Genomic DNA, 24,737 nt, shown 5'->3' on the forward strand with positions numbered 1-24,737 from the left:
GCCCCAGTACCTGGAGCGGATCGTCTACTAATTATCAAAGAAAAACCTCATCAAGAGCTCAGCCATGTTCAGGTAACTATTATTGAATCAATTTCACAGTGTGCTGCACGTTTTTATACCCAAAGTTCAATTCCTCGAAAAACTGATGAGCTTCAAAATCGATATCTGAAATGTATGCGCTTCCTTAATTAGTAATGGCTACAACAACACTATGTTTCTTACTTGTTAATTATTGTGATTGTTAGTTTACACTAGTTAGCCAAGATCACTGGCCCTTCAGTTTTAGTTAAACATCCCCCGTTTATTTAATTCAGATTAGCCTACAAATTCGTCGATTTGTTGTTTTGAGTAGCCTACTTGAGTAACTGGCACAGAAATTACACAAAACCTTGATTATACTGCTTAAAAAATAATACACCGTATAACTATAAGCTTTAAAATAATATTGCTTAATTTGTAGCTATTTTCTCACTCATTTTTTGATCACGATCCATCACGTGACCCCGTAGAAAACGGTTTTATCCCGTACTTCATCCATAATGAATGCGATTTCTTCTGTAATTCTGTGCATATTTTGGATGTATACGTCGAGTAGTTTACCCACAGTGGGGAAAACATTATGGTGTAACCTAAAACCACACCGGCTCTCAATAACCGAGAGGTCAGACAAAATAGGGAAGGGCTGTGACACCTGAAAACCGGGCTAGGCTGTCCGCTGTGGTTTTGGTGTAGCCCACATGTAGTCTGCTTCACCGGTCTCTCTGCACTCCCCAACGGTCGGATTTGCCCACCTGTTGTTAAAAATGTAGAGGCAGCAGCTTTGCACTGCATGAGACAGGTTTTACTTGAAATGTCAGAGATAGAGAGAAAGGGGTGTGGCTGATGTACTCAAAGTAAATAATTGCATGAAACCCCAAATGCTTCAAATACCATTGCATCTTTCAGTAAAGCCTCAGCAGACATAGCAAGTCTGAGCTGATTTCCAAGGGTAATTTCTCAGGTTTAAGCTGATACTCTAAAATGCTAAACAGAGTACACAGCCTATGATTTGATTAATCCCAAGAGCTGGACTGAGACTAAAAATTGTCCCTGGCATTTTTTTTATCCCAGACGACCCACCACAAATAATCAGATATACCACCTAAGCTGATTAATAAACAAATGTACCAGTGTAGGTTCTCATTTTGCTCTTGACTGACTCCAGTAACCTATAGAAAATAAACCACTCCCATTGTTTCTTTATTGAAAAAAAAAAAACATTTTCTTAATGAAAAGCTAAAAATGAAATTATGAAGTGTGTCGACCCACCAGGAAAATGCTATTTCAGGTTACTGTCCACTCAGGCTGGCCTAGTTTTGTGAATAAAGGAATACAAACAAATGTGCGCAACACTATTTATCTTCTGCTGTATTGTTGTTTGTCCAATATCAAAGCAGAAATAATTGGTACTTATAGGCCTAATGGCATGTTGCAGCGCAGAAATACAAATGGGCCTACACCCTAATATAAAATAAACAACCACATGTAGCTATTATTTTTGTTTAGTTTGATTGTTCACTCAATAAGATATAAAAATTATACATTATACAGTATTGTTCAAAATAATAGCAGTACAATGTGACTAACCAGAATAATCCAGGTTTTTAGTATATTTTTTTATTGCTACATGGCAAACAAGTTACCAGTTCTCGATTGGATTAAGGTCCGGGGATTGGGCTGGCCACTCCATAACATTAATTTTGTTGGTTTGGAACCAAACTTTGCTCGTTTACTAGTGTGTGTTTGGGGTCATTGTCTTGTTGAAACAACCATTTCAAGGGCATGTCCTTTTTAGCACAAGGCAACATGACTTCTTCAAGTATTTTGACATATGCAAACTGATACATGATCCCTAGTATGCGATAAATAGGCCCAACACCATAGTAGTAGAAACATGCCCATATCATGATGCTTGCACCACCATGCTTCACTGTCTTCACTGTGTACTGTGGCTTGAATTCAGAGTTTGGGGGTCGTCTCACAAACTGTCTATGGCTCTTGGACCCAAAAAGAACAATTTTACTCTCATCAGTCCACAAAATGTTCCTCCATTTCTCTTTAGGCCAGTTGATGTGTTCTTTGGCAAATTGTAACCTCTTCTGCACATGCCTTTTTTTTTAACAGAGGGACTTTGCGGGGGATTCTTGAAAATAGATTAGCTTCACACAGGCGTCTTCTAACTGTCACAGTACTTACAGGTAACTCCAGACTGTCTTTGATCATTCTGGAGCTGATCATTGCCTGAGCCTTTGCCATTCTGGTTATTCTTCGACCCATTTTGATGGTTGTCTTCCGTTTTCGTCCACGTCTCTCTGATTTTGCCCTCCATTTTAAGGCATTGGAGATCATTTTAGCTGAACAACCTATAATTTTTTGCACCTCTTTATAGGTTTTCCCCTCTCCAATCAACTTTTTAATCAAAGTACGCTGTTCTTCTGAACAATGTCTTGAACGACCCATTTTCCTAAGGCTTTCAATGCATGTTCAACAAGTGCTGGCTTCATCCTTAAATAGGGGCCACCTGATTCACACCTGTTTTTTCACAAAATTGATGACCTCACTGATTGAATGCCACACTGCTATTTTTTTGAACACACCCCTTTCAACTAATTGCCCAATTGCACAGCCTTAAGAGTGTGCATATCATGAATGCTGGGTCTTGTTTGTTTTCTGAGAATCTACTGCACCTACTGGTAACTTGTTTGCCATGTAGCAATAAAAAATATACTAAAAACCTGGATTATTCTGGTTAGTCACATTGTACTGCTATTATTTTGAACAATACTGTTTCTGTGTAATTTACTGTTATGGAGACAGATGTCGCCCCTTATTTTGTCCCCATGAATTTGCAAACCTTAAGACTTCATGTTAAAAGTGCTCTTTCTGGTGTCATCCTAGTTGGGAAACAAAACAGGAAAATCTGGTTTACACTCGACAACAGCTATATGAGCTGAAACAAAAGAAAAACATGATGGAAGAAGTGCCAAAACATAATATTGTGGACTTTACAGTAAAGAGTTTAGAAGCTCTATAATTAGTAAATCCATTTTATCTTTTTTATAAGAACAGCTTTTGCGTTGCCAAGTTGTGAAAGGCCCTCCTCCAGCTTAGCTTTGCATGTATTTTTAGCTAGCTCTTTAAAAGGGCTTTAAAAACTTATTAGCACCATACTAATGGAGGATATGCAGCAATAGATTGACTCAAAAGTTATTTATGGCTTGTAAGTGATCTATAAAGCATTATTTAATTACAGTTCATAAATCTTTATAAATGTTGATTTATCAGAGACTGGCCTGAGAAACTGTCCTGGGGGGAAAAAATGCTGTATAAAAGACAGCATAGTAAAGCACACACACAAAAATAATAAGGAAATTTGTTTTATATGTTTTTGTTGCTTTCCTTAAATCCTACAGACAAAACCCAAAAATGAACTTCATTCATTTGTGCCATGTTATTCTTCGCCTTTGGAGATATTTTGTGAAATAAGATGGACCCTTTTTGTTCATGAAAAAGAAACATGTCAACCACCAATTATCACTTGATGAATTAGACAATCTGTAAATGCCCCTATAAAGAAATGCTACATAAATTCACCTGAATAGTGTAAAGTAGGTGCTGATGTGTTTTTACCTTTGGACATTGCAAATAATATCAATAATCTAAAATAGCAGAGTCATTGTTGGTTTGGCCTTTTCATGGAAATTTTTGAAAGTAAGAAAATATAGGCATAGCCCTTATTTATCATTTTATCAACACATCTCAGGCTGACATGAACAAACAGAATATCAATTTTCATTAACTCTCAGCAAGAAAAAAAAGATAATTCCCAAAATGTTTGATTCTTGACTTAAACTAAACATTCATTATTATTTAGTTTTATATCAATTAATGAATGTCAATTAATGAGATGTATGTTTTGTTTTGTAACTTCAGACTTTCAAGAATGGTGTACCTCAGAGCAAGACATTTCTTGTTGATGGGAGCTCTTGGAGCATTGGTCGTTTATCTATGTAAAGATTATATTGATGAAAAATCAATACACCTCCATATAGATGTGAGAAAAGATAAGAGTCAAATGAAGCCACCCACCAGGACTGGCTCTTATGTGTGTCAACAAAATATGTCTGCTGCCAACATCCCAGATTTCAGCTCTCTTCCTGTTGGTATACAAGACTTTCTCTACTATCAACATTGTCGCCATTTCCCCATGCTACTGGACCTTCCTGACAAATGTGGAGGGCCTGAAAAATCTGCAGAAATCTTCCTTCTTTTGGTCATTAAAAGCTCTCCTGTGAATTATGATCGCCGAGAAGTGCTGCGTAAAACCTGGGCCAAAGAGAGGTTACATAATGGTGCATGGATCCAAAGGATCTTCATCTCAGGAACGACAGATTCTGGTCATGAGAAACAACGACTAAACAAGCTACTGGAATTGGAGCAGCGTGAGTACAACGACATCCTCCAGTGGGACTTTAGTGACTCCTTCTACAACCTCACCTTGAAGCAGGTGCTTTTCCTGGAATGGATGGAAAGAAACTGTCCAAAAGTTCACTTCCTGATGAATGGTGATGATGATGTCTTTGTCAACACAGACAACATGATTGAGTATCTCCAAGGCCTCAAGGGCAACGATGGAAGCCAGCATCTTTATTCAGGCCATGTGATCCAGAATGAGGGGCCTGTTAGAACACCAGGGAGCAAGTATTTTATCCCAGTTCAGGTGCAGGAGTCAGACTTATATACCCCTTACTGTGGTGGTGGGGGCTTCCTTTTGTCTGGCTATTCAGCTTTGGTCCTGTACAATATGTCCAAAACCATTCCCCTTCATCCGATTGATGATGTTTACATGGGTATGTGTTTGCTCAAAGCTGGACTTGGTCCTGTGTCTCATATGGGTGTGAAGACTAAAGGAATGCCACCAGTTCCTAGCAAGAACCGAGATGAATTTGATCCTTGCTATTATAAAGACATATTACTGGTACACAGATTCCTTCCAATTCAGATGTATCTTATGTGGAACAGAGTACGTGATCCCAATCTAAAATGTGGACTCTAAAAGAAAAGACTTTAAATCACATATCATGATGAAGATTGTAGACACTTTTCTTTATGCAGCTGTTGTTTTACTTGTGAGTGCCTTGTCTTTTCTATGATGGGAAAAGGTTTGAACTGTTATTCTACTACTGTCCAGCTGCAGGGTTCAGTACAGTCTAGTGGAACATCTTGTATTTGTAATGTTAATTATGCACCTAAGAAGTCAAAAAGAAACAAATTGGTACAAAAGTAGGAAAAGATAGAGCTTTGATGAGTAGCTGTCCCAGTGGAATAAATGGGCTGATGTTTGTTTACCTTATCCATTTCTGTCACTAAAAATGGGTTTGTAAAACCTGCTTTATATTAGCTTTAATTAGTAGTTACTCCTGAGCTGACAGACACACTGCATTAATGTGATACATGTTATTATAAAGTAATTTTCTGCTTACCCATTCACCAGACATGGTACGCTGTTACTTTTGAAATACAGAAATGTAGGCGGAGTCTTAATGTTTTTTCACTGGTTGGAATCTTGTCAGTTGACATTAGTAACTAAATAAGCATCTCTCAGTTTACATAGTCATTTTACTCATTAGAAAATAATTTCTGAAAATTTAAGCTGTTGGTAAAGCAAAATATCCACAAATATATATATGTATAATACTTAACAAGGCCTGGGTTGACAATGAGCTCCACCCAAAAACATTTAATAAGCAAATTAAACCTCTACCCCCAATGTTTTGTCTATTGCTTAGAATTAGGCACAGCAGTCCAGTCAAACTTTGTAGGACACACATAAGGTGAAAATTTCAGGAAATGTTTTCTACAGTGTAAATAATTTGGATTTTGCTTATTTCATGCGTATGGAAGTTATGCTGGTGATTCCTGAAGTGCAATTCCCAAAGGACAACAGCAAAGAGAAAACACTAACATTTCAAAATTATGGAAAGGTTAGGGACAACAGTCCAGTCAACCATGTCATTTTATTGTTTTCATTTCCTGCCTCCTGTTTCTCTGCATTGCTAGTTGCACACAGGGATGGCACAGAAGATACGGAGTTTGCAACATGGTTAGGCTTAGGTTAAAATGTAAATGTGGATGCATGAATTTGAGATTTAAAAATGTTGGTTGTGTTTTCAATGGGTGAGAAGGTTGGCATTACCATTGTTGTGTGCCCATTTGTACCAGTTTGTCATGTTATAATTTAAAAATAAGTTTTCATTTGTTTGATACTGCACTAACGTTAAGGAATCAACGTGTAAGGCTAATGAAGAGAACTTCAGTCCTACAAAATGTGTGTAGTGGGCATTTAAAGCCGGTAGACTTGGTAGTGACTGCTAAGGGCTGTGGAGATTGTAAAAAGCAGCTATATATTGGCTTTTCCTGAAATGAATATACATTCTCTTCACCAAGCGTTAATCTTTGGGAGTGTCAGTCAAAGGGAGAGAACCCTGTCAGAGCCCGGGACAAGACTGCACACTTTGGTGCCAAGTCATGATTAATGTGTAAGAAGCAGTGATGTGCTAGTCAACCTACCCAGTAAACTACCAGAATGGACCACCAGTAAAAGCATGAGTAACTCGCTGAATATTCTGTGCTTGTAAAATGTTTCTAATCAATGTTTTATTTTGTGTTAAATTGTTTAACAGAAATGCATCATTAAGCATCCTCATTGACATTTTTTATTACATTATTTCCTTAAAAGGTAAATAATTTTAAGAAAAGTGCAATCCAGTATGTGACCTTTTTAAACATCAGCCTCCAACTTCACCAGGAAATTTTAGAGATATTTTAGAGAATTTCTTTCAGGGTGTGGCTCAAGGTATGATAGCAATAAAAGGAGGCCACACAGAAGCATGTTTAAGGTAAACAAACTTTTTAGCATCAGGTGCTTAGGCTAAGGTCCAGTATCAGTAGAGTCGAAAGTTCATAGCCTGCACAATGAACTGATGCTCCCAAAAATTATTTCTATTCATGCCTGTCAGCTGGGTCTGAATAAAAATAATTTTTAGGAGCACCAAATCAGTGTGTGGGCTATGATCTTTTGACTCTACAAACATTTAGTCATGGCTGGTTTAAAAAAAAAAAAAAAAAACAAGCACAGCAAAGGCCCCACAACCATGTGGACCACACATAAATTAAGTTAAAAGCCCAAAGTTTCAGCTTCTGCCATTAGGAGCTAAACAAGAATAGAACATAAAAAACCCTGTATATATATAATCTCAAACAACATACAAGGCATCCTAATTAATTGTCATAACACCACCTTGTGGTTGAAACAAAAGTTTGACAAAATTAGAACAAAAAACATCTTCACAGTGCTCCCAGGCTTCATTCTGGAAAAGCCTGGGAGCACTGTGAGGATGTTTTTTGTTCTAAAAAGAATGAGAATGAGTTCTGTGTAGGAGGTAGATGACAACATCATCCACCCTGATGCCAGGCGGGTAAGCAAACTGAAACAGGTCTAACGATGAGCTCACCAGAGGACGGAGATGGAATGTCAGTGCCACCGGCCTGTAGTTGTTTAGATCCTCTGGGTGCTGTGTCTTAGGAACTGGTACCACATGTTTTCCACAGTTGTACCTTCTTCATTCCAAGGCTTAAGTTAAACAAGCACACAACTTTGCCACATAGCTGGTCTGCACAGGAATTGACTCAAGTCCTGATAGGCAGCTTTCCTTGCCTTAATCTTTATTGAAAATAAAGCTGTTGTCTGAATCAACTAATGACAAGGTAGGCTAAGTATTTGTGATGAGTGGAGGACCATAAAGCACAATTATCTCTCTGTGTGGTCAGAAAGGACACCAGGCAGAGTGATGCCAAGATTAGTTTTCATGTAGGCTCATCATGAACAAATGAGCAGTGTTTTTCTGTATGCATTCATAAATTTTAGTGATTTTTTTTTTAATGTTGTGTCATGTTGTGTTTTTGATTTATTTCTCAACCTTCCTGGTGACAATTAAATTCCGGGTAGGAGCTCAATGGCTTAACTGGAAATTTCAGAAGCGACAGAATCTACTGACTAGATTCTAGTTAGTCTGGTTATCTATGGGGAAATGCCATCAAGAGAGATACCTGAAATTCTTGCAGGAGTGCTCTTCTTACAGGAGTCTGGTGCTGGCATTATGAACATCTGGGGCTTAGCCCAGTGATGCTAGGAGGGTCCGGGGGCATGCTACCCTGGAAGAAATTTTTGAAAAATAACCTCTTTAAATACTGACCTCTGGAGAACTTTATGGTTACTAATGAATGAATTGAAATAGAAAAAATGTGAGACTAACCTGGAAACAGATTCAACATATCTAACTAGCACAGCAGTGAAAGACCTTGGCCAGCTGTAGAGAGGCTTATAGGAGGATATCAGATTTTTGCATCTTGGAAGTGGTTATGAATTAGATACATCACATGTAAATCCATTCCATTTTTAACCAGAACAATGGTTAGACAGATACATTTGTAAATGCAAGGCACAAGATATAGTATAGTAACCTATGAAAGCGCATTCAAGAATGAACACTAAATGTCAAATAAGCTTTAGTTAGATAGAGTTATTGTTTTGGCTGTAGTGGTGTAAAAAATAAATAGTTATGTTCAGGCTGTTGCATTTCTTATCCACTAGGTGGTAGTATTAGTTCACAAATGAAATACATTGCTAGCTAGTAGCCCACCAATTATCTCAGATCATGTTGTAGAAAAACATGTTAATCAGCATGAAAAAGAATAGACTAGATGTTTGCAATACGATGCCATATCATTTACTGCAAAGATATGACATTTTCAAAAACAGCCCACACATATATAATTTGCATCAAAAAAGATTCTTCATTCTGTGGAACATCTTGTGGAAACTAATTAACTATATATAAAAGCTCAAAAACTTACATTTTGTTATTGTAATATTTAACCACTGAAGACAACAGGCAAGTTGATTTTTCCTTTCTTTCTTATCCCTTCATTGTAAGGGACTTTTTTTCTTATTTTGTATTTCCATGGTGGCAGCATAAGCCTTTTCAGGGCATCTTCTGAGAGAAAGGTTTCTGAGATTCAGTTGCAGGCTTGCATACCTGACATAATCTCTTCTCTCACACTCAAAAAATGACGGGTGAGCTCTTCCATTATCCTATCCAGGCACGGATAAAATAGCTCACATCTGAAATCATCTGGACTTATCAGATTTGAGGTTGACCCAGAGGCTGACTCCACCAAAAAGCCATCAAATCTTAAACACCTGGGACCAACTGGATGCTGGATGTCCATAGCCCTCTTGAAGACCTCTTTAGCACCAGCATCTGTGCAGAGATCTGTCAAGGTTTGTGGCCTTGTATTGGACAGCTTTGCCCAAGTCCACCCTTTCTCCCTGCAGATAGTGGTGAAAGCCTTCAGTTATGCTGAGGAGTTTTGAGAACATCACCAGCATGTAGAGTGTCCTGGACTTAGAGAGCTTTGAACAGATCCCTAGTGCCACTGATGTATTCACTGCAAGGAGACATATTTTTGAGATTTTTGAGGACAGCATTCACTGATCTCTGCTGGCATGCCCATCTTGTTGAGGAGAGCTGCACAAGTTCAGAAGGCCCCATTCCAAGTTCTTTCTATAAACTTGGTGTAATTTACCAGGGAAATGCTGAAAAATGTGCATACATTCTCCAAAAGGTTGAAAAACATATAAGTTACTGGAATTGCCTTACATGTATGACACATGACAAGGTTGAACAAAGCAGTGCACGTATACTGCTTCAGGGTGTTGCTGTCTGAAGGGGGTCTGCACACCCCCAACTGCTCCACTTATGACAGATGCACCATCATGGGATTGAGCAACACACAATAGATCGGTGTGCAGATAGGTGTGCAACTGTAACAGCTCCTAAATTGTATTTGTTATAGACTGTGCATTAAGCCCCTCCAGTTTCTGTCCATCTCTAGCCTGATCTACCATCACAGAAATCAGCTTAGCTGCCTACATTTGCTTGATTATGCTTCCTGTGATTCCTTAAGAAACACTAGTGATCATTTCATTTTGTAAAAAATGAGAGGGATAGGTGGCATGTGAGGTTGGAGTATATTTTTGCAAAAAAGGATCAAATTTTTTAAGGAGCTTCATACACTCAAGGAAGTTGCCTTTATTCTCTCGTGCCCTGAGAATGGGATGCCTTGTTTTCCACAGAAAGGTGGTTAGAGCTAGAATCCGTGAAGGTACTGCCGCCTTTTCCAATTGGAAAACCCAGAACCTTTTTTGGTACTAATGCTCTGCCTTCCTTAGTGGTGACATGCGAGCAGAACACTGAGTTTCTGGCCACAAAGGACTCCAGCCATTTAAAATGCTCAAAACAACTCTTGTTAAATGCTCTTTGCTGATCCCCGAATTTGCTAAAGGGCTACTGTAGGAGAAAAACCTGCTTTAGGCCTCTTTCTGGTGTCCCTAAGTAACACCTTGCTGTTCCACCCTGCAGTGATAACCATAACCATATACATATATTACAAATTTTGCACAAATATAGATTAAGCCTACAGTTGTGTGCAAAAACTTGGAGGTACGAGAGACAGTTGTTGTCATGAGTCCCTCTGGGGACTTCCTGCCAGAGGACTCTTATTGTGTTAAGACTTCCTTCTCCCCGTGTTCTAGTTCCTGGCAGCTTTACGTTAGTTATCTTTGATTATGAGTTGCACCTGTGTTCAATTACCTGTTGTGTTTTCCCTTACTTATAGCTCGCTTCTTCCTTTGTCCCCTGCCGAAGCATTCTGTCACGGGGTGTTGGTGGAGTGGTGTGAAGGAGGAGAGGTGAGGACCCAAATGCAGGACAAACCAGGTTTTATTTCCCCCTGGGATATCCAGGGCTCAAGACAATGCCAAGCTAGAGAACCCGATTACACGGTAAGACTCGAAAGGACCGAGTGAGACGGTCACAACGCAAACACACTTCAGCATACGAACACCAACTATAACAATAACTATAAGCAACTAATGCTTCGGCAGGGGACAAAGGAAGAAGCGAGCTATAAGTAAGGGAAAACACAACAGGTAATTGAACATAGGTGCAACTCATAATCAAAGATAATTAACGTAAAGCTGCCAGGAACTAGAACACGGGGAGAAGGAAGTCTTAACACAATAAGAGTCCTCTGGCAGGAAGTCCCCAGAGGGACTCATGACAGTTGTACAAATGAATGAATGTAAAACTCGCGGTTGATGTTACGAGAAAAGCAGAGAAATCGTGTCTGCGTGCACAAAATAATGGATTTAAATTTTGTTACTATGTCACGAAATGATATGAGACTGGGTTGCAAAAACCATGCACCGCAACCATGGTTGCAAAAAAAAAAAAAAAAGAATCAGGCTTAATTTTACCCATTAAAACGTATTTTGCCATCAAAGAATTGGCCACCATTAGCCAATGTATGTGTAGTTGAGTTAACATTATTCCAAAGGCATAAGAGGGCGCTCAGGAATATTTTTTTATGAACAGACACAGCACAACAATTGGTTGTTTTTTGTTTTTCCTTTCTTCTTGTTTCAGACCTTGATTCTCTAAATAAATATATAGTGATTGAATTGATTGAATACATGCCAAAACTGCAGCATTTGTTCTATGTTCTGGAATTTATGTGGGAAATTTTTGTTTTTGTTTATTTTCTGTTGGAGCTCTGGGCTGATATACACACTAGTATAAATGAACATCTTAACACTGATAGAGCTGCATGCTTACTGTTATCAACTTAGATACTCAATAGAGACACAAGTAGAGCCTCATGTTTCCATTGCTTTTTGTGTATTTTGACTTGTTTTCCCACATTCACTCCCCCATAGTGCCAGCAAGGATAAAGATTAGATTTGCTTAGATTCAATGACAATAAAATGTACCCTAATCTTGATATAGACCAGTGTTTGACAAACTGCCCCTGGGTGTTTTTTTTAACCTTTGTCACAACATGTAGCAGGCAGAACTAGTGTTTTGGTGTCTAAGCACCACGAATCCATTTTAGGGACGTATAACAACAAATCCGCTGCCATGGTGATTTCTCACCGGTCTCTGGTTCACACACACACACACAGACAAAGGCACAGGCAGGACATGCAAACTTCACATGGAAAGGCCCTTGCTGGGTTTCAAACCAGGAACCTTCTTACTGTGAGGCAGAAATGCTAACCACCAAGTCACCATGCTGCACTTTTTCAGTAAAACACATTTTCCAATACAAAAGTAAAAATAATCCATTGACCCCAATACAAAAAACAATGTGTTTCTTAAATTTATATTATCCGTATTTAATTATACTACTATATTAGTATAATAATACTTAACTACACTACTATTATTATACTATAATGGCCTATTTTATATCTTACAGAGAAAAAAAGAACCAGGTGGATGGATAGTTAATCTCTCTGTCATTTGTTAGCTACAGTGGCTTTTTCCTATTGGAGGAATCAATTAAGTCCCGCCCTTCTCCGCCAAAAAGGGCGATGCTACGCAGAAACGAGCTAATACAGAGTAAGAAAAACGGTTTAAAGGGTTGAAAATAACGAACTAAATGGACACTAGAGCCTGTTTTTAGGACTGTAGACAAGCAGCGTGACAGAAAATCTATGGACCTGTGAGTCGTGGATTATTTCTTCCTCTGGTGAGTGAATTTCCTGCTAAGCTAAGTGAGCTAATGTGTAACGTTATATTATCCGTACTGAAATGTGTGAATGAGTGGTACACACAACATTTTACAGATGTGAGACTGTACACTGTTATTGTTTTCTTAATTTAGTATTTCTGCACCACGTTTGGTGCATTTATTCCGTGTGAAAGCAGTTTTATTTGTAGGAGACGCTATCAAAAGCATTGGTAATATCACTTTTACTTGATTTGCTTAAGATATTCTGTGCTGTAAATCAGTTCATGGTCTAATTTAGGAAATTAAGAGCCATAATCTCATACAGGCTAAATTTTGGAGACCCTGACGACACAGTACCTGGATCTTGGAGTCTCTCCCTGAAGGAGATGATGAGCCAGCATTTGAACTTCATCTACGCTGAGGAGGACTTCGCCTTTTTCTCAGTTTCCCCCTGGACAACACTGGTATGGTAGGATTGTGTTACAAGCTAAAATGTACTCTACACTTATTAAAGGAAAAAGTGACAATAACTAAGAATTGCGAAACTTAAGAGTGCGACAAAAGAAATCCTATAGATCTATACTTTTAAGTTGAAATTTACTTTAGTTTAGCCAGTCTGAACATTTATTGGACAGATTCATAATTTTGAATTGAATTAAATTAAAATTAGTGGTGGAAGTTCTTGTTAGCAGAAAGCTGGAGGCTTATTCCACGGTAAATTATATCTCTGCATTGGTTAATTGCCTCTGCGTTAATGTGTTTGGTGATGTGATAATAAAAAATATTAAATGTTTTACTTACATAGTGAACTTTAATATACCAAAGACAAATAAAAACATTCATTTAATAATGGCACTAGATGAAAAACTGTTAAGTTCATCCTGATGTGAGCAAGAATTACCGTATGAAGTTTCAAGGCAATCCATAATGATGCACTGGCCATAAAATCAGTTATGTCAATAAACATATAGTAAAGTTGCTGCCACATCATTGCTTTGTTTCAAACTTAGTAAATAATGATTCAAAACACAACATAGTCCACAATGCAAAACAACACTATTGCAGTTTAAATGCAGAAAGACAAAAACTAGTACATATATATGTGCATACATGACCTGTCCAGTGTGTACCAATGCCTTTCCCCCAAAGAGAGCTGGGATAGGCTCCAGCAGATCCCTAATTAGGAATAACTATAGATAATGGATGAATGAATGAATTTTAACACAAATCTTAGAATGCATTGGTGAACCATGCTCAAAGCATTTAAAAAGACTTTTAGATATTTAGATAAAAGGTTAACAAAAAGATTTTATGAGTGGTGAGGGACAGTCTATTTGTATCACTCTGTGGCTGTGTATTTTGTGTGTGTCTCAAACTCAAGTGATCCACACGTAATCACAGAAATTAAATTACATGAGCTTACAGATAACATTACTTTCTACCCTCAGTAAGTTTACCCGTGAAAATGAATGCTTACGAATTGAACGCTGTCCAACGCTGTGTATCACCTGTGTGAACTGAATTTCCACTGGAACACCAAATAAAATTATTTCAACCTGGGTTAAAGACTCAACAAGGATCCTTGTCAGCCTTTAGGGTTCTCTCTCTCATCTTGCATGATGGTTTCAATTTGGTTTCCCAGGCTAGAGAAACATGGCCGCTCATCGAAGTTGTACGCCCAGCACTGCCTCATCAAACTGTACACCTGGTGTTACAATCAGTAAAATATGAAATGTGATTTTCCACAACGGGTAGAAATGGTCATATTATCAGTATACAGTTGCAGAGACCAAGGGAGGATTTAAGGGTTAAAATAACAGGTTTATTATGACAATAGCTAAGATGAAAAGGACAAACATTGTTTTGGGAAGTGTCATTATGTATTTAAACTTTGAACATACCTTGGGTGGGCAGTGTGGTGGAGATGGCAACCTCCAGTTATTTTTTAGAATGTTTGCCAGATGCATTGAAATGGATGGACCCTGCACGCTGTGTCCAATCTCCTGCATGTACAGCTAAAACAGAAGCATGGATAAAACATTTTAAAAGGGAAAAACACACATTGTACATGCACATGTATATTGATTAGTAATTTTTTTTTTACTCTTTTTGGGTTGGACTTGTTGTCACAGTAGAAGAAAAGCTCATGAAGAACAATTCCAAAACTCCAGACATCTGACTTGTGCGAGAATCTGGATTCATTGATTGACTCTGGAGCGTACCTGCATCAGAGGAGCAGTGTATGGCCATTAGACCTCCAGGAACTTAAAATAACTTCAATTTAAACATAATTACAGCAAAGCCATATAGTATTCTTCTTTTAATTATTTAATTAAGGAAACAAACTATGTCTGCTTCACTCTCTGACTGTCCCTTTTTTGTATGGAAGAGAAAGGCATCGTCCTATTTCCTGTAGTAGGTAGAAATGCAAAACATTTGTTTCAAAACACGCAACATGATATTTTTACTTGTATTTGCAGACAATCAGTTTGGATGCTATGCTTATTCACTTTCTGCTGCAGAGGTAGATTTACTCAAGCTTAAAAACAGTGACTCATTCATTGATTGTGATTCATTGATTGGGTTTGGGGATTTTTGAAACCTGAAAAACAAATCAAGCGCCACTGGCCTTATCCTTTAACAGGATGGATTAAAAAAGACTTAGAGTTTTTATACATGAGAAATCATACCAGAAGATGGGGCTCTCTCCAGGCTGTGTGACTCGATAGTACTCTTTGTCAGAAGGAATAATCTTGGTCAGCCCAAAATCAGCAATTTTCACCAGTGATTCACTGGCCACGAGGATATTTCTGGCTGCAAGGTCTCGGTGCACATAACGCAGTGTCTGCAGGTATTCCATTCCCTGAAAAAAAAAAATCAGATTTAAAACAGAAAAACAAAAGAAAATGAAACTTTCTTTTTTTTACCTAATTTTTAATATATTTTTTTCTGAGCAACAGAACCTTAATATTGTATTACAGATAATTCCTTTGTGGGAATTAAGCTCATATAGCTGATTACCTTACAGATCTGAGAAGCAAAGAGCAGCATCCGCCTGGTATTGATGTTATGTTGGTTATTCTCTAAGTAGCCAATCAGGCTGCCGTAGGGCAGATACTCCATCACCAAGCTCATACTCAGGCGACCTGTGAACAGAGAAACATTACTCAGCAACCTTCCGAACCCAACAGCTACACTGTTTTCCAGTCAGCTAAAGACTGATTTAAAATCCAGTACTGGGTCCTGTGCTGGATGGATACTCTAAAGGTTAGCGTAACATCATTAGTCCTGTACTGTATGAAACACAATCTATACTCTGGGGATATATTCCTGACATTTTGACATAAATGAACTATTTGTTCAGTTTGTACATTATTCTAATGTAAATCTAACTCACTAAACTTCAGTTTTACCAATCTGGTTTATTCTGTTAAGATTTTGCCTAAATAGTAAAGCAGATTCAAGTCGAAATCCTTGCATAATGCCACGTACAGTATAACTTTATAGTTTTTGCCTACTATATTAAGAAAAAAAAAACTGTGATTTGAAAAGTCATTACAAGCAACTTACAATAAAAGAGAAGCACAATGAAAGCTAACTACGTATACCAGTAAATTAGGAAGATGAGTGATGAGTTAGACATTCAAATTTGAGACAGTTTTTTCCTTCGTTCGTACATTATTTGCTATTTACAGTGACTGATTATTATTATTGTTGTTGCTATTTTAGTATTATTATATTGTTTATATATTGTTAGTAGTAGTATTAGTATTATTAGTATTATTATTATTACCCATGCTGTAGCAGACTCCTCGGTATTTGACGATATAGTCGCAATGCAAAATGCTGAGCATGTTGACTTCCTTCTGGAAGTCGTCCACAGTTGACTGCTTATTGGGCTGCAGCTTCTTCACAGCAACCAGCTCGCCAGTGTTGTCACCCAATGGGTCATAACGACAGAGTTCAACGCTGCCAAAGTTTCCCTAGAAAAGTTTTGTGTTACTCAGCTGGTGACACCCAAAAATAAAAATTAAAAAGAAATGAATGTGCAATTGCATAGATTTTATGAGCACTTTAGAATGTAGAAAGGTTATCTGTGCAAAGACACAGCTTACTGTAAAATACTTGTCTGGCAGTAGTTTTTATTTAATATGCTCTTCTCTGTCTGTTCAAAGACAATATGTTGGATGCCACTAATGAACTCCTAATGTTTCATGAATTACTGCAAGTCATTGCTAAATTGTTTGCATTTTTAAACTAGAAAATATGCAGTTCCATTTTAATTGTACATGTGTAAGAGGCATATATGAAATGACCTCATCCCCCTGTTAAAACATTAGATCATGATCATCAGTACACTGATTGGTGGCTCTGCATAATGTCCATGTTGTTTATTGTAAATATTGTGGTCCCTGTAGTTGTTCTAATGCTAAATACATACTTTTCCCAAAGGAGAAATGTATCGTAGGTGTCTCTCTTCAAACAGTGTCTGCTCATGCTGCGAAGGGCTGAGGACTCTCCATACAGGATTCTGTGTGACGGGCTCAGTTGCGTGTAGTATCACGTAGTCTGCCATAAAGGAAGTGGAAGGAAGTGAAGATCTGTGCTTGGACACTATAAATGTACATAGCATTTTCCTATTTTTGTCTTAAATTATATGTATTTATATTAATAGAATTATTATATTATTACCTGAAGTGATCAGACTATTGAGTTGACGGATAATACTGCGACAAGAAGGTCTAAAGGCTGCTTGGTAGTCCATACACTGACTGATCAGATCAGCTAGCTCTGTCCACTGGGAGGGAGGCAGCTGCTGGAAGTTCTCATAAAATTGCTGCTTCTACAGAAAACATGCCAATAGCCCACATTATGGATTGTATCAAAGTTTTCTTCTAACTTTTAGTTTATTGCTTGAATGTATTTTGCTATATTGCATTCTACTTTCTCTGTCTTCCTTCATTTTACAGAAAAAACAACTGGGGTTGTGTATACTGATAGCCTATATATTTAATTTGATTTGATTTCATTCGATTTTTCCATTGCTTTTGCAATCTCTGGGTTAGACTGTAGGCACTAGTACTTAGAATTCTTCAGTACCTGCTCCAGATCACAACCTCGCAGTGGAGCATTCCCATTATTGAAGATTTCCCAGACAGTGGCACCAAAGCTCCACTTGTCACACTCAAGAGTCATGTTGTCTGGAGCCTCAAGCACCTCAGGGGCCACCCAGGGGATTCTGTCCAAGATCACTAAACAAACATGCAGAGAAGTACATATATATTAAGGCAACAGAAACATTATTCAGAAGGTATTGCTTCATTTCTCCTCTGACTGTTCTTTATGGCAGATAAAACAGAATTACGATGCCAGACTTGGTTACAGCGAGATTAGAAAACAGTCTTTGCTTTACCATCTTTGCCCAGCATGACCACACTGATTCCTGGGTCACTCAACTTGATGAAAGGAAAGCTGCCCTGTGATGGGTCACCTTCTCTGGCCAGCAACAGATTTTTAGCACAGATATTTCCATGAACGATATTCTTCTCTTCCTGCCAGTTACATGTAAAAGTTAATTCATTATAGTGTGCTGCACTGGTTAGTTAACAGAGAAGGACAGGGATATTTGTGTGTTTTTATGTGTTCTAAGGATTTTTATAATTCAACAACCTTGTTCACTTTAGAAGTGATGCATTTTCAAAAACAGATATAAAAATTGAACAATAGGAACTGCTTCACTTCACAAAGCCTATCTTGAAGTCTATCATACCAGAAAGTTGAGAGCAGATGCGAGCTGTTTGGCTACGTCAAGTTTCCAACTCACTGACACAGATCTCCCTCTCTTCAAGTAAAGGTCAAGGGCCCCGTACTTGACAAACTCCTGCACCATGATATCTGAAAAGCACAACAAGGTTTGTTTGAACAGCTGTACATAAACAACTTAGAGTCAGAAATGCTCACCAAATACAAAAGGACCAAGCTGGTCCTTGTGACACATCGTGCTCAATATGAAAGGAATGAATTAATTTTATTCCTGAATTTAGTTTAATTAAAGATACAGTATTTTAGAGAGACAGAGAAAAAATTATAAGTAAAGCATAGTTTAAGCAATGCAATCAGATTTTTTATCTCTACAAGGACCTAAAAAGGAAAATTGATGGTGGATTGCTCAAACAGCTCAACAGCACATCAACATTTACAGCACTTCAGCTTCATCAATCTTCTAAGTACGCAGCAAATCAAATGAGAGATAAGGTTTGGACTTACTTTTAACTCCATGAACACTAACACCATAGACGAGAAGTAGGTGTTTATGTGAAATCTGACTCATCAAACTGGCAGCTTCAAAAAATGACTAAAAAGAAGAAAAGACAATATGTTAGATCTAGGAATAACCAGTAATTTTAGTGAATTTTATTCTAAACAAAACAAACCTCCCAGCAGTTCTTGTGAACGACATCAAGCTCTTTCAGTAGAACTTCTGTCACATGTTTCTCCCCATCGCGAATGTCTGTTTTGCAGCCTTTAAAAATTCGAGTGAAGGATCCCTGGCCTAGGCTTTCCTCCTTAGAGGAAAAATGTATACAGAGCCTACAATTAGATAAACAAATAGCTCCCTGCCTTTGAACCTCTGGTTTAACTACAGTGTCATTGTGGTAGTAGCAGTTGGAGCAACAATAGAATTCATAACCCAGAAGCAGCTGTAATAGTGCTAGGTTTAACTGGAGCAATGTGGTACTAGTAGTACCCAACCTAGTACGTACAGTTGGAGTCTAGCCTACACACTCACCCATTTCAGGTCTTCATATTTGATCATGTGGAACTGGATGTGACTGAATTTGTTCCTTTCTGATGTTGGGGACCCTTGAGCTTCTACAGTTGTGCTGTTGCATATGATGATGAGATTCGTGAGCTCTGCATCAACAGCAGAAAATGTTTTTTATTTAATACAGTTTTTGCAGCTTGCAATGCAACTTTAGATGCTCATTTTATGTGTCCTAGTTATGAGTCTTCTTTCTCTGTTTTAAACACCATTCAGAATAATCTTACTTAAATATATAGATTTGATACCATCATCTTTTCGAATGTTTTTGAAATGAAGATGCACAGACAAGTAACAACCTGCATAACATGCTAATTAAAACAGTATGCTGGTATCTTTTGAAATAACACAACTAGAATATATGGGGTTCTCCAGAGATGGACAATAGGTGATTTCAACTGGGATATGATGTCTACATGCACAAAAACATAAAGGGATGCCCCAAAAATGTCTTATCTGTAATTCTAGTGTGCATGCTAACATACTTAATATGGATAGATCTGTTTTCTTCCTTAATTGTGTGCTTTAGACTTTGACAACCTGCCTGTTGAAATGTTGACAAACATATGCTCTATTGTGACTGGGCATGAAGGAAATGGTGTACATATAAATATCTTAACCACAGTATATAGTATCATCAGTGTATGTAAACAATATTATCTAATGTATGTGTGAAAACATACCTTTGGGTCGGGGTGGACAACAACAAGCCAGCTTGACAGGTACTTCAGCCAGAAGCAGTTTGTTGTGTTGGTAGTAGCTGGTCAGCTCTCTCAAGCTAGAAAAGGATTTCTGGACACCCGGAAGACTGTAGTGCTCATTCTTAATGATGAGACAGTCTTTATAATCAAGTCCAAGTGGGGTCTATTTAAATTGAAATGTAAAAGAAGTAACATTGTGCAATATGATAGAGCGACATAGTACGTTTTGCAAAGACGTGTGCAGATGCTTATCTCTCTAAGATGACTGATTTACACTCATATTGAGTGAAGGCTTTTCCGTTTATGTTTTGAAAAACAAGTGCATCATCTGCATAGAGGTAAACTTACACACAGAGACATGTAATCTCCAGACTACACTTTTTTTTCAGTTGCAGTCACAAGGGTTTTGAATACAGGCAAGCTACTCTGAGAAGCTGGCTACAAACTAACTACATAGTAAAATGTGTACAGGAATAACTAGTAAATTGCTGTTTGGAGTCATTTCTTATCTATGACCTCAACAGAAAACTTTACCTGAACACAAACAGTGAGGAAGAAGTTGTCATAGTTCTTGGGACTCTGACGCAGAAGAAATGTACCACCTTTAAATCCTGATTTTTTCAGTTTGTTGACTGCAAACTCTGATCTGTTTAAACAAGATCACAGAAAAATATTAAGAAAAATATCATAATGCTAATGCCTATTAAAGTTTGTGTTTAAATCAGTAATTGTCAAAATGACTTACGTGATTGGGCCGTGACAGTGATTTTTTATGCCTTCCAGAATACTTGGAGGAGCGATATCTTGGCAGAAGTAATGACTAGAGTCAGTGGTCAATCTGAAGTAGCCATCAACAAGTGACACAAATGAAAGTGCTTCTTTTAAACTGTGGAACCTAGCTTCCTGTAGAGTAAACCAAGGACAATTAAATAAGCATGCATCATCTATATATGTGTGTATATATATATATATATATATATATGTACGTATGTATGTATGTATATGTGTGTATGTGTTTTACCATGCATCTGTCATCTTTGCGTGTTATAGTCACCATCCTGCTGTCGTGGGGAGCCTGCTCTTGACACACTCTCTTTATACTAATGTCAATGATTTCATGGAAATCACAGAAGGTCTGCCACTCCTAGAAAAAAAGCAAAGTCAATTTTTTCAGCAACATCTTGTAATTCAGAGGTGGGGAATATGAGCAGTGGACCATGTAGGTTATGTTTTGCATATAGGCACTTCAAAGGGGCTACATCAAGGCATTACAAATGCAAGACTTAAAAGGACTTCATAAATATAAAGGGATTTGAGTCTAATAAGTCACACAACAAAATAAGGCAAAGGAATTTTAAATTAAAAGCTGAGGCTAACAGCCTACAGTGAGACTCACCTCAGTTTAGGCAAGGAAAGACCTGCAATAAGACCTTATTTTGCATATAACCTTACTTTGGTTTAAAAAAAAAAAACTTAGGTCAGTTTATAATATTTTTTCCATGGTTGAGAGTACAAAAATTGTTGATTGTTCTTGTTGATATGTATCATGAATGTACTGTAGGTCTAACAGAAGGAAGACTAACTAACTAGCACTTCTATCTAACTTAATTTAATATTCTTACCACAGAATCATCTGGATGAGATCTTCTGCTGGTTTGAATTCCAGTTTCTCCAGTGACCCGTATGAGAGTTGACTTTGAATGTGAGCCAGAAGAATCCGCTGGGAAAGCTTCACTTCCTAGGGATGGCTCGATACCAGCCAGTTCAATGAGGTACTTCACTTTCAAGCTACACTCATCCACAGAGCAGTTTCCAATCTTCTTTAAGAAACGCTTCAGGGTGTTTCGGATTCGATAACGATCCAGGCGGTTTCGTTTCTGGATGTCATGACGATGTGATTTCGGAAGGCATGATTTGTAGCTGTAGAGTATACAATATGGCGTGATATTACTGATACTGATATGTTGTATGAGAAATCTAAATTATGTAAAGCAACAATTACTAGCTTCTCTGGCAGCCAATATTGAAATATTACCCAAATATATACCTGACAGTCTTGCAGAGCTCTCTTACACTCTGGCGGCGTTCTTTAGCCATTCTCCACAAGTCCAGTACTGCAAGGCCGAGGCATTCCTCTTGGGCACTCAAAGGTGGAGAAACTCCTGCCTCACTAGCAATAAAGTCACTTCGTAGCTGTGTGCAAAAAGAAATCAATTAGAAATCAATTACATAAAACATTGTACAATTTGCAAACAGTGCAAATTGTAATATCTTTTATACTGCACACATATCATACTATAGAATAAACAATTTAGGCTGTAAGAACTTTGGAGGACTTTACATTTAATCTTTATACCATACATAAGATTTATTACCAGTAAACTGTTCATATTGGTGTCTATTGTCTAAATGTGATTTAGGAAGACATGATTTATGTGGGCCGAACGGAGACAGGAATAATTTATCTTCATTTACACTTAGGAAAATCAGATTGTTTTATGTCATTTTGTATAGTTTTATTAAGGGGTCAAATTGCAGAATCTCATAGTAATTAAGAGAAACTAAAAATATGTGGTCTCACTGGAAGCCAGAGGTGTTATTGCATATTTTACATAATGAGCCATTGCTGTATCAATTTAGTACCGTCAGTCCTACTCAGAAGCTTTTACTGGTGTAATGCTGTATTTTATGTATTATTCAATTAAGATTCAATATAAAGCATAAAGCAAGTTTCCTATTTTACAATTTACCTGAGCAAAGAGATAATCAATGACACTGCAGTCAAGCACTGGACTGATTCTGTTTCTGGTCAAACTGTACCGGTACGATGCTCTTGGTCCTTGTCCAAACCAGTTTCCGAAGAAAAACCTGCATGCCAGAAAAGAATCTGTTATTTCCCATCAAATGCTATTACACATTAATTTTAAATGTAATTGTTCAGCGAATTTTCATCTACCTTACTCTAAAGTGGACTCGTAAGTTTTCATCTGTGTTGAATACATGTGATGGAGGATACCAAAATGAGAGATCCTCAGATGCCAAACCAAAAAGACTTTGGTACACTGGTAAGATTCCTGGTGAAGCAAATCATAAAATCATTATACATACAAACTTTGGTATTAGCCATGAAATGCATTCTGTCAGACCTATGATATGTCATTGTAATCTTACCACATTTTTTTCCTGCTTGGATGCAGACATTTTCAGCTGAGATTTGGCCAGACAAAATGTGAATTGTTGTTGCATCCTTTGTGGCAGGGAAGAAGTAGAGATGCACTTGTAAACCAGGACCAGTGCTTGAACTAGACCTCTGGCTGCCTCCTCGGTCTCTAATCACCAGAGGAGCCAACTCCTCAGTGAGATCCATGGGTGCTTCTGAGAGTATCAACAGACTCTAGAACTATAAAAATAAACCAGAAATTTGCTAAGTAGCTTCTTAGAGTTGAATCTGGAAAATCATTTCTGCCTTAGGAATGTTGATCACATTGTCATTGTTCAGAAACTGGAGGGTTTGCTGAACTCACACAAACTCATATAGTTTTGTGAATAGCTCACATGTGTTGGTTGTAGATAATGGTAAGTGACTCAGAGTCACAATGTCCACCCAGCCTTTATATATATGCCTATATATAATCACACTTACACAATAAACCTACAGCCAAGGCTCTGACTGGTACTGTTATGCTATGTTTCATAGCACTGTAATGTTTGTTGCATAAGGCTTTGTATATTTGTTTAGTCAGGTTTTTATTTAAGTATAACTAACACCAATGGATGTTTTGAAATACCAAATATAGATTTTTGGGGATTTCCATTATGTCACATGAAACTGCTTACCATGTTTGGCAGTAGCTAAATCAGGAACACAGTACGTAAATTGCATGAAATATTATGTTATGTTATATGAGAATACTGTGTCATTAATAACACTAACAATACATTCGAAATATACAGACAGCAGCAACTGAACAGATGTTGAAAGGCAGTTGCAGATGAAGCTAAAACATAGAGCAGCTAAGACAGTCCGAGCACATTCCCCACATTGTAATGTGGGCCTTGCTGATATAAACTAAAACTTAGACATATCTAAACAATATATAAAAATAGCAATTTTTAGATTTCACTCTATTGAAAAGTCTTGTTGAACAGTTACCTTTACATTTGTACGACAGAGGACATCATCTCGATCATTTCTTCCTGTAAACCTGTTCTCTTCTGACTTCTGCGTTTATACTGTGTGTGTTGACAGGAAGTTAGGATTTCCTGATTCAGACAAGCAGATATGAGAGTCAACAGTTTGTCTCTGTCAAGCTGTTTTCCTCCCCTGACTGATCTAATGCATTTACAAAGACATTTAAAACTGAGCATTTTAACAAATTGCATCACTTTTCAGCATATTTGACTGATAACCCTGTTGTGAATACCTTGTACCTTGATAACCATATCAGGATTTACAATGGGCTGTACACAAGTGTTCTCACATTATTCAGTTTTTTTTTTATAAAATGAAGCGCGTCATGAAAATGCTATATTTGTAC

The 24,737-nt window shown here is 37.6% G+C and overlaps 2 protein-coding genes across 2 annotated transcripts; one reads left to right on the plus strand and one right to left on the minus strand.

Annotated features, from left to right (window-relative positions):
- LOC113139580 (N-acetyllactosaminide beta-1,3-N-acetylglucosaminyltransferase 3-like) lies at positions 1-6,729 on the plus strand. Its single transcript, XM_026322878.1, has 2 exons — positions 1-72; positions 3,973-6,729. The coding sequence occupies exons 1-2, from the start codon at positions 65-67 to the stop codon at positions 5,093-5,095; spliced, it is 1,131 nt and encodes a 376-aa protein (XP_026178663.1). The 5' UTR covers positions 1-64; the 3' UTR covers positions 5,096-6,729.
- A 6,737-nt stretch (positions 6,730-13,466) lies between these two features.
- On the minus strand, positions 13,467-24,506 carry jak3 (Janus kinase 3 (a protein tyrosine kinase, leukocyte)). Its single transcript, XM_026323576.1, has 24 exons — positions 24,353-24,506; positions 23,371-23,599; positions 23,156-23,273; positions 22,950-23,067; positions 22,247-22,392; positions 21,822-22,119; positions 21,221-21,343; positions 20,945-21,102; positions 20,734-20,845; positions 20,182-20,362; positions 19,466-19,590; positions 19,110-19,241; positions 18,943-19,030; positions 18,446-18,570; positions 18,089-18,227; positions 17,776-17,927; positions 17,368-17,518; positions 17,117-17,244; positions 16,469-16,658; positions 15,697-15,821; positions 15,366-15,538; positions 14,780-14,897; positions 14,577-14,690; positions 13,467-14,380 (listed from the first exon to the last, which is right to left on the minus strand). Exons 2-24 carry the CDS (start codon positions 23,564-23,566, stop codon positions 14,261-14,263), a joined length of 3,330 nt encoding a protein of 1,109 aa, XP_026179361.1. The 5' UTR covers positions 23,567-23,599; positions 24,353-24,506; the 3' UTR covers positions 13,467-14,260.
- Between the last annotated feature and the right edge of the window lie 231 nt (positions 24,507-24,737).

The sequence above is a fragment of the Mastacembelus armatus genome, chromosome 4, assembly GCF_900324485.2.
Source record: "Mastacembelus armatus chromosome 4, fMasArm1.2, whole genome shotgun sequence".
Lineage (NCBI taxonomy): Eukaryota > Metazoa > Chordata > Actinopteri > Synbranchiformes > Mastacembelidae > Mastacembelus > Mastacembelus armatus.

Coding starts and splice junctions, on each gene's coding strand:
- jak3 (XM_026323576.1), bottom strand. CDS start 23,566: ATGGATCTCACTGAGGAGTTGGCTCCTCTGGTGATTAGAGACCGAGGA. Junction 21,344..21,821: donor CTCATCCAGATGATTCTGTG/GTAAGAATATTA, acceptor CTTTTTTTCTAG/GAGTGGCAGACCTTCTGTGA. Junction 19,242..19,465: donor AATATGAAGACCTGAAATGG/GTGAGTGTGTAG, acceptor TTTTCCTCTAAG/GAGGAAAGCCTAGGCCAGGG.